The sequence below is a fragment of the Dendropsophus ebraccatus genome, chromosome 9 (assembly GCF_027789765.1).
Source record: "Dendropsophus ebraccatus isolate aDenEbr1 chromosome 9, aDenEbr1.pat, whole genome shotgun sequence".
NCBI classification, from domain to species: domain Eukaryota; kingdom Metazoa; phylum Chordata; class Amphibia; order Anura; family Hylidae; genus Dendropsophus; species Dendropsophus ebraccatus.
Window position 1 is genome coordinate 52,094,916 of NC_091462.1, and position 16,223 is coordinate 52,111,138.

At 40.1% G+C, this 16,223-nt stretch overlaps 1 protein-coding gene across 1 annotated transcript in view; it reads left to right on the forward strand.

Moving 5' to 3' along the window:
* Positions 1–3,320: 3,320 nt before the first annotated feature.
* The window catches only part of EHHADH (enoyl-CoA hydratase and 3-hydroxyacyl CoA dehydrogenase), a 41,202-nt gene continuing 28,299 nt past the window's right edge, over positions 3,321–16,223 (forward strand). The window contains exons 1-5 of the mRNA XM_069983278.1: positions 3,321–3,434; positions 5,472–5,575; positions 6,029–6,201; positions 10,817–10,928; positions 14,610–14,714. Of these exons, the coding sequence (XP_069839379.1) occupies positions 3,361–3,434; positions 5,472–5,575; positions 6,029–6,201; positions 10,817–10,928; positions 14,610–14,714 (568 nt within the window). The 5' untranslated portion in view covers positions 3,321–3,360. The remainder of the gene's footprint in view (positions 3,435–5,471; positions 5,576–6,028; positions 6,202–10,816; positions 10,929–14,609; positions 14,715–16,223) is intronic.

Consider the following 16,223-nt stretch of genomic DNA (forward strand, 5'->3'; position numbering starts at 1 on the left):
CAGTAAAAATGTCTGAAAATCACACAATCTGTACGAGAGTAAGCGTTCTACTAGGATATGGTAACGAGATTGGATAACAATTTGATTTCGTGATTTTATTGGATTTCAAAGTGTGCGACATAGAGCCCCAAATAGACACTTTCCCATCACATTATTCCAAATTCCTACAGTAAAAATGTCTGAAAATCACAGAATCTGTACGAGAGTAAGCGTTCTACTAGGATATGGTAACGAGATTGGATAACAATTTGATTTCGTGATTTTATTGGACTTCAAAGTGTGCGACATATAGCCCCATATAGACACTTTCCCATCACATTATTCCAAATTCCTACAGTAAAAATGTCTGAAAATCACAGAATGTGTACGAGAGTAAGCGTTCTACTAGGATATGGTAGTGTGATTGGATAACAATTTGATTTTGTGATTTTATTGGGATATAAATAATGCGACATATAGCCCCATATAGACACTTTCCCATCACATTACTCCAAATTCCTACAGTAAAAATGTCTGAAAATCACAGAATCTGTACGAGAGTAAGCGCTCTACTAGGATATGGTAGTGTGATTGGATAACAATTTGATTTCGTGATTTTATTGGACTTCAAAGTGTGCAACATATAGCCCCAAATAGACACTTTCCCATCACATTATTCCAAATTCCTACAGTAAAAATGTCTGAAAATCACAGAATCTGTACGAGAGTAAGCGCTCTACTAGGATATGGTAACGAGATTGGATAACAATTTGATTTCGTGATTTTATTGGACTTCAAAGTGTGCGACATATAGCCCCATATAGACATTTTCCCATCACATTACTCCAAATTCCTACAGTAAAAATGTCTGAAAATCACAGAATCTGTACAAGAGTAAGCGTTCTTCTAGGATATGGTAGTGTGATTGGATAACAATTTGATTTCGTGATTTTATTGGACTACCAATAGTGCGACATATAGCCCCATATAGACACTTTCCCATCACATTATTCCAAATTCCTACAGTAAAAATGTCTGAAAATCACAGAATCTGTACGAGAGTAAGCGCTCTACTAGGATATAGTAGTGTGATTGGATAACAATTTGATTTCGTGATTTTATTGGACTTCAAAGTGTGCGACATATAGCCCCATATAGACACTTTCCCATCACATTATTCCAAATTCCTACAGTAAAAATGTCTGAAAATCACACAATGTGTACGAGAGTAAGCGCTCTACTAGGATATGGTAGTGTGATTGGATAACAATTTGATTTTGTGATTTTATTGGGATATAAATAATGCGACATATAGCCCCATATAGACACTTTCCCATCACATTATTCCAAATTCCTACAGTAAAAATGTCTGAAAATCACAGAATCTGTACGAGAGTAAGCGTTCTACTAGGATATGGTAGTGTGATTGGATAACAATTTGATTTCGTGATTTTATTGGACTTCAAAGTGTGCAACATATAGCCCCAAATAGACACTTTCCCATCACATTATTCCAAATTCCTACAGTAAAAATGTCTGAAAATCACAGAATCTGTACGAGAGTAAGCGCTCTACTAGGATATGGTAACGAGATTGGATAACAATTTGATTTTGTGATTTTATTGGACTTCAAAGTGTGCGACATATAGCCCCATATAGACATTTTCCCATCACATTACTCCAAATTCCTACAGTAAAAATGTCTGAAAATCACAGAATCTGTACAAGAGTAAGCGTTCTTCTAGGATATGGTAGTGTGATTGGATAACAATTTGATTTCGTGATTTTATTGGACTACCAATAGTGCGACATATAGCCCCATATAGACACTTTCCCATCACATTATTCCAAATTCCTACAGTAAAAATGTCTGAAAATCACAGAACCTGTACGAGAGTAAGCGCTCTACTAGGATATGGTAACGAGATTGGATAACAATTTGATTTCGTGATTTTATTGGACTTCAAAGTGTGCGACATATAGCCCCATATAGACACTTTCCCATCACATTACTCCAAATTCCTACAGTAAAAATGTCTGAAAATCACACAATCTGTACGAGAGTAAGCGTTCTACTAGGATATGGTAACGAGATTGGATAACAATTTGATTTCGTGATTTTATTGGATTTCAAAGTGTGCGACATAGAGCCCCAAATAGACACTTTCCCATCACATTATTCCAAATTCCTACAGTAAAAATGTCTGAAAATCACAGAATCTGTACGAGAGTAAGCGTTCTTCTAGGATATGGTAGTGTGATTGGATAACAATTTGATTTCGTGATTTTATTAGGATACAAATAGTGCGACATATAGCCCCATATAGACACTTTCCCATCACATTACTCCAAATTCCTACAGTAAAAATGTCTGAAAATCACACAATCTGTACGAGAGTAAGCGTTCTTCTAGGATATGGTAGTGTGATTGGATAACAATTTGATTTCGTGATTTTATTGGGATACAAATAGTGCGACATATAGCCCCATATAGACACTTTCCCATCACATTACTCCAAATTCCTACAGTAACAATGATTCTTATATAAGACAAATGAGAGAAATAAATGACAATGAGCCGGGTTTTCAGGTGGTAAATATTATGTGGCGAAATTTATTGCATCACAAGAAGCGGAACCCCATTCACCTTCTCAGTACAAGGATTCACAGCAAATCTCACTGCAAACTGGCAGCGTGAAATCCGCTGCGAATCCGGTAATGTAAAGTTACCCTTAAGCGGTTATACGTGCAGGAATGAAGCAAAATACATTTATGTTCTTATAGGTGTTAATTAAAATAATAATAATAATAATAATAATAATAATAATAATAATAATAATAATAATAATAATAATCTTTTATTTATATAGCACCAACAGATTCCGCAGCACTTTAAAATTTTAGGATTGTTTTACATATAGTTAGAAAAAAATAAAATATTCCCGGAGCTGAAGGGGTTAACAGTATATGAATTAGATTGTAGTGGATGTGAAGGGGTTAACAGTGGGTGAATGGATCTGAAGGGGTTAAGAGTTGCCATTCTTTAGTCTTACATGTAGATGTTCCCCTCTGATCTTCCTGGCACATTCTGAAGCCTGGAACTAACTAGTCCTGGCTATTACCGTAATACATGGTATATAAGAGCACTGTAATTTCTAGTGCTGATAGCGTGACTCCATTTTTGTGAAGTGCTGATAGCGTGACTGCAGTCCTACAACACACCCGCCTGTCAGCATAGCCACACCCACTAAGCTGCTGATTGGTTCGCCTGCACAGCAGCTGCCACTGTGATTGGTTGAGGTAAAGGGGCGGATTATTATGGCTGCCTTTTCACCTCGTTCCTAGTTCCTGGACTTTGCTCCTGGACTGAAGGGGAAGATCATGGCAGCTACACGCCGTCTGTCCCACACCGTGGCCGTGATCACTATCAACCACCCGCCTGTCAATGCATTGAGGTAACTGCTAGAACTACACTTCCCATCATGCATCTGTAGCCTGCAGCTATACTCCAGCTGTAGTGGCATAGTTTGTACTTCTAGAGCAGGTGTGGGGAGCCTTGGCTCTCCAGCTGTCCCAAAACTACAACTCCCACCATGCCTGAACACTCAAAGATTCAGCTTTGGCTGTCCAGGCATGATGGGAGTTGTAGTTTTGCAACAGCTGCAGAGCCTTGCTTCCCTAGCCCTGCTCTAGAAGTACCAACTATGCCACTACAGCTGGAGAATAGCTGCAGGCTGATAGTATGTAAGCTCATGCATGCGAGCAGGGACCTCACTCCTCATGTATGAATAATTATATGTATCTCTCTGTAATGTCAATGTATGTACCCCCAAAATTGTAAAGTGCTGTGGAATCTGTTGGTGCTATATAAATAAAAATTATTAAATTATTATTATTATTATGCATGTACTTATAGTTCCATGACAGCAGAACAGCTGCAGGTTATGTGTCTTTTCATCAGAAAGGCTTCTATAGGTAATGCTCATGCCAGCTGGGAGTTGTAGTATCACAGTAGTTGACGTATTCTGTACATCTGTCTACAATACATATTCTTCTCAGCAGGGGGATAGCAGACAAGTGTAAGATCTATATACAGACTTGTCATGTGATCAGGTGGATTACTTGGGTAGATTACAGAGCATACAGTTGTTATGTCATTGTGGATCTTATGGGTGAATTATGTGACTATTGAACTTTGCACTTTACCTTTAAAGTGTCCCTGTCGTTAACTTTCAAAATCTAAATCAGCCATAGATGTGATATAAAGCAAGATTGCAATTTACATTTTTTTTTTTTTTTTTTTTTTTTTTATAGCTATAATGCTTAAAAACAGGGATGGGGAAGCGTCGTCGCTCCAGCTGGGGCTTCTGCTTCACTTTGGCTGTCCAGGCATGATGGAATTTGTAGTTTTGCCACAGCTGGAGGGCTCCCCATCCCTGCTTTAAAGTGAATGTACCATCAGGCCCGGGCTAAAGCACTGGAGGCGGGCCAGCCCACCCTTAGTGGGAGGAAACTTGTACCCCTCTAAGACGCAGCTCCATTGATTCTAATGGAGCCGCGTCATAGAGGGGCGGGGGGTTCCTCCCACTGTGGGTGTGTCGTACTGCCTCCAGTGCTTTAGCCCGGGCCTGATGGTACATTCACTTTGAAACAAAGTTATACTTACCAGAAATCCAGGTCCAGTCTCCTGATGCTTTTTAGTCTTGTGCTGGTTGAAAAAAAGAGACTAAACACATGAAGTCCCGGCCAGTACAGAGAGTCACAGCTCAATGTGTCTCCTCTCTGTGAGCTCAGATGACCTGGGAAACACTGGACTTCCTGTGTTTAGTCTCTTTTGTGTTAAGACTAGAGATGAGCAAACCGGGTTCGAGTCGATCCGAACCCGAACGTTCGGCATTTGATTAGCAGTGGCTGCTGAACTTGGATAAAGCTCTAAGGTTGTCTAGAAAACATGGATACAGCCAATGACTATATCCATGTTTTCCACATAGCCTTAGGGCTTTATCCAACTTCAGCCACCGCTAATCAAATGCCGAAAGTTCGGGTGGACTCGAGCATGCAAGAGGTTCGCTCATCTCTAGTTAAGACTTTATGAAGAAAAAAAAAAGTCTAAACACAGGAAGTGCTGTGTTTTCCATGACAACTCGTATTGTAAGTCTATGGAGCCCATCTTTTTTCCCAGCTCTATCTCCAGATCGGTACGAGTGTCGTGTCAAAAGTTGTCCCAAATGACAGTGACACTTTAATAAAATTTTGGCTTCAGAGTAATGTGTTCTGTTACATATGCTTATCCATACAAGCTAGGCTATAAATGAAGTACATACATACGTACATGCATTTCTCTGTATCTAGGTTGTCATAAGGCAGCCTGTATGCACTAGTGTACAAGAATGTGGCATGCTCGCAGACCCCCAAGGATTTTCTCTTCCAGATGCTGCTGCAGCAGATAATATAGCGTGAACATACCCTTGTATTGTATTCTTCTTTCTCAGCGCCTCTGTTCGTCATGCTCTGGTGAAGGAATTTGGAGAAGCCAGTAAAGACCCATCCGTAAAAGCCATTGTGTTGTCTGGGGCCAATGGAAAGTTTAGTGCAGGTATGTTATATGCTAATTTCTTAAAGTTTTTGATTATCAACTTATTATATTACAGATCTGACATCACTTGTCTCACTGTCTTTTAAAAAGACATATCAAATTTTTCTCCATTTGTGGTCTGAGTACTGAGACCCCCACCTATCAGCACTCCTCTTCTCATACTCTTTTCTTGCTGCAGGAGATTGGCTCCATAGACTTTCTAAAGAATTTGCCTCTTGCAGTGGAATAAGACAGAAAGAGGTGCTTACCTGAATGTTTCTCCCAATTTGTTCTAGTAATTGATGGGTGTCCCCCCATGTCAAAGTTTTTTTTTTTTTGTTTTTTTTTACAGATGGTGGACATTTTAAGTGATCTGCATTATATGCATAGGTCCATTACAAAAAAAGTATTTTCTTTTATTATTCTATATAACTTTTAAATGTTGACCATCCGCCATTCTGCTTGCTTTCACAGGTGCAGACATCCGTGAATTCAGCACCTCAGCCTTGAAAACAATCTCCTTGGAAGATATAAATGCAACGATTGAAGCTAGTAGGAAGCCTGTAGTGGCTGCCATTGAAGGAATTGCCCTTGGTGGAGGGTTTGAGCTAGCCTTGGCATGTCACTATAGGGTGGCAAATGCTCAGGTAATTGTATGGCTACAGGCTTGCATTCTAACCTCTGGCGTATCCCCTATATACTAGATACAGAAAGCTCCTTTAAAGATCCTGTGAAGCTGGCATGTATTGGAGAAAAGGACATGAAAAAGTGCAAAATACAACCCACAGATGCAGTAAAGGGGATCTATTACTTAGAGGTTTTCCATGTTTGGCCAAGGGGAGAAAGTACCATAAAATAAAAAAGTGCCATTGCTCACCTGATCAATCCACCTCTGTTTAGTTTACTGTGCTGCAGCTATGACGTCCCCATATACTGTTATTACATGACTGCTGCAGCCAATCACTGGCCTCACCTGTTTAACCCCTTAAGGACAGAGTCAATTTCGATTTTTGCGTTTTCGTTTTTTCCTCCTTGTGCTTAAAAGGCCATAGCACTTGCATTTTTCCACCTAGAGACCCACATGAGCCCTTATTTTTTGCGTCACTAATTGTACTTTGCAATGACAGGCTGAATTTTTGCATAAAGTACACTGTGAATCCAGAAAAAAAATAAATTTGTGGTGAAATTGAAAAAAAAAAAACGCATTTTGTTTATTTGGGGGAAATGTGTTTTTACGTCATTCGCCCTGGGGTAAAACTGACTTGTTTATATATGTTCCTCAAGTCGTTACGATTAAAACGATATGTAACATGTATAACTTATATTGTATCTGATGGCCTGTAGAAAATTCAAGCCATTGTCAACAAATATACGTCACTTAAAACCGCTCCGTTCCCAGGCTTATAGCGCTTTTATCCTTTGGTCTATGGGGCTGTGTGAGGTGTCATTTTTTGCGCCATGATGTGATCTTTTTATCGGTATCTTGATTGCGCATATAAGACTTTTTGATCACTTTTTATTAAAAATTTTCTGGATTTGATGCGACCAAAAATGTGCAATTTTGCACTTTGGGATTTTTTAGCGTTTACCGTGCGAGATCAGGAACGTGATTAATTAATAGTTCGGGCGATTACGCACGCGGCGATAGCAAACATGTTTGTTTATTTATTTATTTACTTTTATTTATAACCTGGGAAAAGGGGGGTGATTCAGACTTTTTTAGGGGAGGGGGATTTTTACTAATAACAATACTTTTTTTTTTTACTTTTACACCTATACTAGAAGCCCCCCTGGGGGACTTCTAGTATAAGTGCTTTAATCTCTCATTGAGATCTCTGCAGCATAGATATGCTGCAGAGATCCATGAGATAGGCACTCGTTTACTTCCGGCTGCTGCTTCAGTTATGGAGATCGTCCTCCGGGATAACATCCTGGAGGAGCGATCTCCCCACTAGACACCAGAGATGACGCTGCGTCCGGTAATCGGATGCAGCTGTCATGTTTGACAACTGCATCTGATTACTGTATTAGCGGGCACGGTCTGATCGCCGTGCCCGCTAATACAGTAATCAGTAATACCTGCGGTCCCGGGCTACAAGCGGCACCCGGGACCGCCGCGGTTCAGAGCGGGGTCGCCGCGCGGCCCCGCTCTGAACGTCCTTAACGGCATCAGGGCGTAAATATACGCCCTATGTCGTTAAGGGGTTAAACAACATTTCCCTGAATCACTTCATCAAGAATACTTTGTTGTAATTATTTAGTGACAGAAACATGTCTTCCTACAACTTTTAAACTGGCAGCCCTGTGCCAAACGGCCGTGGCCTAGAGTATCTGTGCCCTAACTTTGCACCACCCCTCTGTCCCTCCTCCCCAGCCTCTTCACCATGTTCTCACAGCTGATTGAATAGGAGACAATCTGCCTGAAACATTGATGAGGAGGGATAGAGAGGTTGTGCCAGCCTAATGCGCACACACTCTAGGCCACAGCCGTTTGGCACAGGGCTGCAAATTTAAAAGTAGTTTTTTAGGACAATAACTGCATCACCTGCCGAACGGACCCCAGGCCAGATCTTGGATTAAAAGCAGCTATCTGTAGGTACAAGCGGTTTCGGGGGGTCAGATTGTGAGTACAGAGTCGCTTTAAAAAGTTAAGGATAGTCTTAAAAAAAACAAATCTGTACTCTATACTCAACCTTTTAGTGCAGTCCTCCTTGAAGGCTTTGTTTGGATGGCTGCACCACTGATATCTGCTATATATGACCTGAAACCACTGAGGCTCGGTTGCAGAAGTCACATGGGTATACAGGCATGTCGCTGCTACAGTAGGCAAGGACTGGTGGGGGATTTATCAGGTGCGGAATGGTTCTTTTGTTATGGCATTTCCATTGACTACATTTTTTTAAATCTTTGAAAACCCCTGTGATGTAATAGCAGAATGTTAGAGAAACAGGTACACTTTAAGGCTTTGTTCTCACTACATAAAAGTGACATGTCACTTCTTTCGGCGGATAGCGGAATACGCGGGCCCATAGAATGGTGTCTATGGAGCCGGCGATATTATCCGCGAGAATTCCTCAGTATGAACCCACCCCTATGATGTAATAGCCCTCACTTAAAGGAATTTTCCATTAATAAATGTGAATAAAAGTATATTCATGAACTACCATAACATATGCTGTGAGTAGAATGCTACAGCCAGTCACTGTCCTCAGCAGTCACATTCACGTCCTCAAATCCTTTAGCTATTAATATCCAAAGCAGAAGCCAATTAACCTTTTTATGACTGACCAGAAACTCTGACCAATCCCCAAAATTATTTAGGCTCCACACCCCTAAATTGATTAAAATGAGAGTGAATCCTCCTGAGCATAGGATGGAGTCTATGGGACAGGCAGAGATTCCAGCGTTGAGAGCGAGCAGAGGTTTTCCGCGCGAATTCCGTTGTGTGAATGTACCCTAACACAGGACTTTCCTAGGAAAGCTCCTTTGCCCAATAATCGACCTTTGTAATAGGGCTGATAATCAAATCTAATGCTGCGTTTACATGGAACGATTATCGTTCACATTTTCGCATTAACGATCGCATTTGATCGCTAATCTTTCAGTGTAAACACATCAAATGATCAAGCGGCGAGCCAGAAATCGTTAATTATGATCTTTCAACAAGTTCTCAAATCGTCGTTTGTCGTTCGCTAAAAAATTCGCAGATCGCTTTGTGTAAACAGTGTTTCAAAGATTCACCCTATGTGAAAGATGGTCTTAAGCGATCTTAAAAACGATTACAATAACGATTTTTCTTACAAATTTTCTAACGATTTATTTATCTAAACGCTGATCTTTATAAAAACAAAATTGTTGCTTCAAAATCGTTAAACGATCGATTGGGTGAATTATCGCTTCATGTAAACGCAGCATCAGACCAAACCTCAAAATTGGTTGATAAGTACTTTCATTGGTCTGAGGGGGGAAGAGGCAAGTATTCTACATTTAAGCCCCCTTATGACTGTGTTTTTACATGTATATCTAGAGATGGACATATACAACTGCCTGCTTCCTCTGGTACTGTATTTGTCAGTACACCTGTGTCTTTCCTGCTGAGTTCCCTTTGGCCACTTTACCCTTAAAAGGGTTATCCAGCGCTACAAAAACATGGCCACTTTCTTCCAGAGACAGCCCCACTCTTGTCTCCAGCTTGGGCGGGTTTTTGCTGCTCAGTTCCATTGAAGTGAATGGAGCTTAATTGCAAACCGCACCTGAACTGGAGACAAGAGTCGTGTTGTCTCTGAAAGAAAGTGGCCATGTTTTTGTAGCACTGGATAACCCCTTTAACCCCTGCTTTGCCTAGGTGATTGACATCATCTTTTTCCACTCACTCTTGCTGTATTCTGGACCTCTGTTCCAATTCTTTTCTGACCCCTAACCTCATATATATACTTCCTTAGTCTGTTAACCCTTTGCCAGCTATTAGTCTTCTTTGTGAAGCGTACTAGTGTATCTCATGTTCTCTCACTGTCTGCTGTTTTTGGTTTTCTGACTTATCGTGACCTCTGCTCTGTTACCTGACTATTCTCTTGGATTCTGTTTTTGTATCTTGCTGCCCATTTGGTTTGGACCCTGGCCTGTTGACCCTGGCCCTTCTATGTAAATTTGTCTTGTCCATGTTTTGTATATCACCTTTTTGCAAGTAGGAATCGTCTCAGTGGTTGTCTGCAGTCGCCTAGGCAAGTGAGTCAGCTGATAGGACCAGATTAGGGCGCACTGTCTGTGTCCTTCCCTGCCCCTTATCAGGCTACTCTTCCTACGGTCCTGAACAATAGGATCAGATGCATGCAACTTGTCTGATTACTATTTTTCCAGTAGGTGAGGTTCCAAGCTGTAGAGAAGCCCATGCACTGTGCCTGAGCCCATATACATCTGCCCTCCATGTGTTCTTCCTGTCGCATGACCTGATCTTTATGGCGGCTACGTTTTTTTTAACATATATAGGTTTCTTCAGCACAAGTGTTTTTGTTTTTTTTGTTTTTTTCCCATTAAAAGCCCTAGAACTGAGCCTATTTAGCTTTTTCAAAGCAATTGTTGTTTATCAAGTAATTAGGTTATAAACCTCACTGGGACATACAATAGACTAATGTGACTCCATAAAGAATCCTTCATTGCAGAGTGTTGTATATAAATATCTTGATGTTGCAGAAATGAAAGAAAGCAATAATATTGCATATGACTGTGTGTCTTGCATCCTATCACGCTGTGCTTTGATTACAGTCCCGGGTGGGTCTTCCTGAAGTACTAATTGGCATTCTGCCAGCAGCCGGAGGAACGCAACGCCTACCCCGCTTAATTGGCGTTCCTGCAGCTCTCGATGTGATTGTACAAGGTGATTATTTTTTATCTATGCATAATAAAAAAAAAAAAAAAAAAAAAAAGCAAATATTCTATGAAGCATCCCAACGTTTCCTATTGGAAGCTGAAAATATGGTTAAAATGAAACCACTAGCCTAGCTGTATATCTTATAATGCGGATCTTATGTGTTTAGTTTTTTTTGGACAGGGGCAATAATACTTTTTTTTTTTTTCAATTAAATCTTTTTTTTATTAAAGAAGATAAAACTTCAAACAATGACCGTAGTACAAAGCAGACATTTGTGGAAAAGTCAAATACATAGTTTAGCAGGTACAAACACAAGTAAATGTATGATACATCAGATATCCATATTTTGTAGCCGGATGTTCTATGTAGCTATCAATAATGACTATATTAACGAACATTATATAAATAACTGCAATAAACAAATAGGTCATATAATAGTACACTTATCAATGCAAGCTTCTCCCTTAGCTATTGTGACCATAACCATAGAAAGGAAGGCAGACAGACTATTGACCAGCAGAAAAGGAACATGAAAGGGAGAAGAAAAGTAATAAAAAAAAGACAGAGGAGAAGAAGAAAAAAAGAAATAATTTGGGGGGCTAAATGTAGGTATTAGGGGAAGTCCAGAGATCTATGGGGCTATGAGGCTTCAGAACAAGGTGTAGTACAGCCAGTCCCAAGAGGAGGCCAACCAAGAACTTAATTCAGGGCTGCTACAAAATAGCATCCAAGTCGTCCATGTACAGGTGAACCAGTCATTTCTATTGGTATCCTCCACCACCATCTGCTCTATACTCATTATGTAATCAAGGTGGAAGACTTCCAATGGTGTGGTAGCACCACTCAGCAGCAACCAAAAAAGTGTTGACGAAGTCCCCTCTTTACTGAAGAAATAGAACCTGGGATCATGGAGAAGAGACCAATCTGAGCTGTGACAGGGATTGAGCTAGCTGAGAACTGTATAATTCAATTATTTTGGACCAGTGTCTATCAAGTGCAATAATAATACTAATAATAATAAAAATGTATTAAACTCTACCTTTTAGAAACTAAATAAAAACTTTACATATACTAAACACTGCGGAGACTGCCCGCATGAAGGTGCTCCCAGACACAGCTTTTTTGTGGTGTTTTATGGCCTCTGAAAAGGCCAGAAAAACTGTCAAAGATTATCTTGGTGTCTTTTGTGGCGTTTGACGCTTGGTATGATTGGATTATTTTTTTTTTTTTGGCATTTTTGAGATTAGCAGAAGAAATTCCATTGTACTCTATGGGAAAGAAATGCCACAGTTTTCAGAAAAAAAACGCCAAACCCTCAGCTTGCTGCATTTTAGAAAAGAGCCCTAAAACACCATAGAGGAGAGAAAAACGCCACAAAAAAAGACATTTCATAAAATTCCATTGAAGTTAAGTCATTGTGAGACCGGTCAGTGCTGATGCTTCTGTAATGTCATAACTTTTTTTTTTTTTTTGCTTTCTTTTCCCCTAACTACAGATATACTAACAAGTCCCTGCTTTGGTAAAATATTTAAGTTAGCTAAGTTATTATTGTTACTATTTATTTATAAAGCACCCTTAAAGGGGTTATCCAGCGCTACAAAAACATGGCCACTTTTCCCCCTACTGTTGTCTCCAGTTCAGGTGTGGTTTGCAATTAAGCTCCATTTACTTCAATGGAACTGAGTTTCAAAACCCCACCCAAGCTGGAGACAACAGTAGGGGGAAAGTGGCCATGTTTTTGTAGTGCTGGATAACCCCTTTAATTCCAGAGTGCTATACAATAGATAGGGGTAACAAACAGAAACCATACAAGATCAAAACACATTACATAAAGGCAAATGGCAGACTGGTACATAGGGGACGAGGACCCTGCCTGCGAGGGCTTAAATTTGCCAAACAAGATAGTGTATATGTTTTTTATATTCTTAGGATGCATTCACAGGAGTTAGTGTAGTGGGCTGAGGGACCGGCCATTATTGTGGTCAGTGTAGGATTATATATGCATTTACACGGAGTAAAACAGATGAAATTCCGCGGCAGAGCCCCCGCCACCGAATCCCACCTGCCTCAGTGCGTCAATGGAAGGCCTTGCACAACTCATTGACATGTCAATTCTTTGAGTGGAGAAGGGAGGTGCGCGAGGCCTCCCACTGACACACTTAGGCAGGCAGGATTCCGCGGCAGGGGCTCCACTGCGCAATTTCGCCTGTTTTACTCAGTGTGAGCATATCCTTAAAAATCCTAGATCAGAAACTATATTACACACTGAGGCTATGTGCACACAACGTTTTTTTCAGCTCTGTTTAAAATTACGTCTGTTATTTTGAGTCTAAAATAACGGACGTCATTTAGCATCCTTGCCTCCCCTTAGTGCAATGCACATTATTCTAGTTTGGGTTACTAATTGGACTTTGGGTGTGGCTTAATTAAAAAGTCTATTGAATTTAATAATAAAAACGGAGAAACAACTGTGACAAAAGAAAAACTGTGTGTGAACTACTAATAAAAAAACGTCCGCTGTTTGCAAAAGACGTCTGAAAATAATGATCGTGTTCATTATTTTGACGCCCGCGGCAAAAACGTCTGTTATTCAATACATTGTGTGCATTGGACGTCCGTCTTCCTATTGACTTCAGTGCATTGCCATTGCAGTCAGTTAAATCTCTGCAAAAACGGACGTTATTTTAAATATGAAAATCATCCGCCTTTTCTTTATTTTTGACGTTGTGTGAACATAGCCTGATGTAGAGACAAAGAGATGGACTGAACATCCACTTTTTATACATTGAGCTATTGTTGTTCAGAAAAATTCATAAAGGGATCATGGGTTCTTAGTACACATTTTGCTGTGTAAGGCTATGGCTGTGTGTAGGTTATTCCCACTTGGTATAATAGAGTGGGCTGGGTTGCATGTGAGTTCCTTTGGGCAGTAGTTGTAGTTCAGGGGTCTTGCTGTGATAAGTCTGTCTGTGTGGTCTCAGCCTAATGACCCATTAAGGGCAATCTGTCAGCTGCAATTCACGTTCCAAACTGCTGACACTTATGGTGTGTGTTTACACAAAGAGATTTATCTGACAAATATTTGAAGCCAAAGCCAGGAATGGATTTGAAAAGAGGATAGATCCCAGTCTTTCCTTTATGACCTGTTCTCTGTTTATAGTCTGTTCCTGGCTTTGGCTTCAAAGATCTGAATGCAACATAAGATAGCTGTTAGATCAGGGAGACACCTGAAACCTTTCATATGTCTGTCTGTCTGTCTGTCTGTGATTCCAGAATGTATGTGCTTTTATAGTATATAGTAAGAAGAGTCAAAGAGGCTTTCCCTGTAATAATGTGCATGTAATTTTTTTTTCTTCTGGTTTCGCAGTATATTTTGTGCAAAAATTAAGTCTGCCATTGCAAAGTACAATTAGTTGCACAAAAAATAAGGGCTCATGTGGGTCTGTAGGTGAAAAAATGCAAATGCTATGGCCTTTTAAACCCCAGGAGGAAAAAACGAAAATATGCCCAGGAGGGAAGGGGTTAAGGCTCTGTTTACGCCACCATCATGGCTTCTAGTACAACAGCAACCATTGCAGCAGTGCTGAAGCCATTGGATGACCTATAAAGTCTTTTTAACAATGTCCTTAAGTTGGCTGGATAGTTGTTCCTGAAATAATTGATCCTCTGTATTTTATCTTCCTGCAGGGAGACATGTTCCTGCCACTGAAGCCTTACAGCTGGGGATTCTTGATGACGTGGTGCAGGGTAATGTTGTTAATGCTGCCATTCAGCTGGCCCGGAATGTTATAGGTAAGTAAGCGTGTATACTAAGTAACATGGCTGCTCTAGATCACTACATTAAAAGATGCATATTAGAAATTAAATTCACAGAAGGGGTACATAACAAATTATAAAACTTCACCTTTAAGAAATACGTTTAAAAAACAGTCCCCACATCAACATCAATGTAAACCAAAGGAGCCCTACACCAATTCATAATCCTTGAACATCCACCGAGTGTTACGCATATCAGGGTAATAAAAAATTCAAAAACTCTTACCCTTAAAGTGTCTTGTATGCGATTCTCACTCCAGGCGTTAGTAGGGGAGTGCTCCATAGACCCTGAGCGAGTAGGGGTAGCACTAACACTACGTACTAGGGACTGATAGGGTTATTTATTTTGCCCTGTAGCCTGTGTGTGTTTTTCATTCGTAGAATTTGGATTATTTCCCCTACTAACGCCTGGAGTGAGAATCGCATACAAGACACTGTAAGGGTAAGAGTTTTTGATTTTTTTTATTACTCTGATATGCGTAACACTCGGTGGATGTTCTAGGAGGATTATGAATTAGTGTATGGCTCCTTTGGTTTACATTGATGTTGATGTGGGGACTGTTTTTTTTTTTTTAAACGTATTTATTAAAGGTGAAGTTTTATAATTTGTTATATACCCCTTCTGTGAATATTGTCTATTGGTGAGGTATAGTTTATGTCTGCAATTATTTTGGCAGGCATTTTTTCTGTGATTTCATATTAGAAATTAGCTGATTTATTATGGCAGATTACAAACTTAATGCATGTAAGCCAGGGGTACTCAACAACTTTAGTGAAGGTCCACTTACCTTGGTCTATTGTCAGGTGCAGGTCCGAGCTGAACATTAGTAAGAAACGTGTTTTGATACTTTTCACAAATGTTGTTGAACTATTTACATACAGAATTGATGCTTATTAGTGGGAAAACTGGCAAATTTTCTCTCTCATCAGCCCTTTGAAATTAGGTACAAAGGGGTGACTGCCCCCTGTAGCATATAGCCCCCCTGTGCGCTCTCCCCCTCCCATATAGCATATAACATAAAAAACAAATACTTATACTGACCTGAGTCCGGCATCTCCCCTTCTCTTTCCTTCTTGTGGCCGCACTGCAGCTGTCACAAGAGGCCGCTCTCCCCTGTCCTGGCCTTGGCGCTCCGCCAGTTGAGGACCCCTGATATATATACAAAGGCAGGGGGGAAATGAATCAATGTTTCTTGTGTAGTTTTAGTGAAAAATGTTGCAAATTTTTAAGCAAACATAAGACCTTGCGACAATCCCTTTGTTTTGTACAGAAAATTGAGAAAATTGAGAATGTTTACTGGTGAAAGCATTGATAACTTCCTCCTAGTGCCTTAATATCCCCTATAGGGGCACTATGTATGATATACCCACCTATGTACTTGTATACACAATAACAGAACCTTATTAATTGCAGAACTTTAGCCAATGTCGCTGTGCCATTCCATGAAACATGTAATGGCCAACAAGGCATTTCCTTGCAATAAA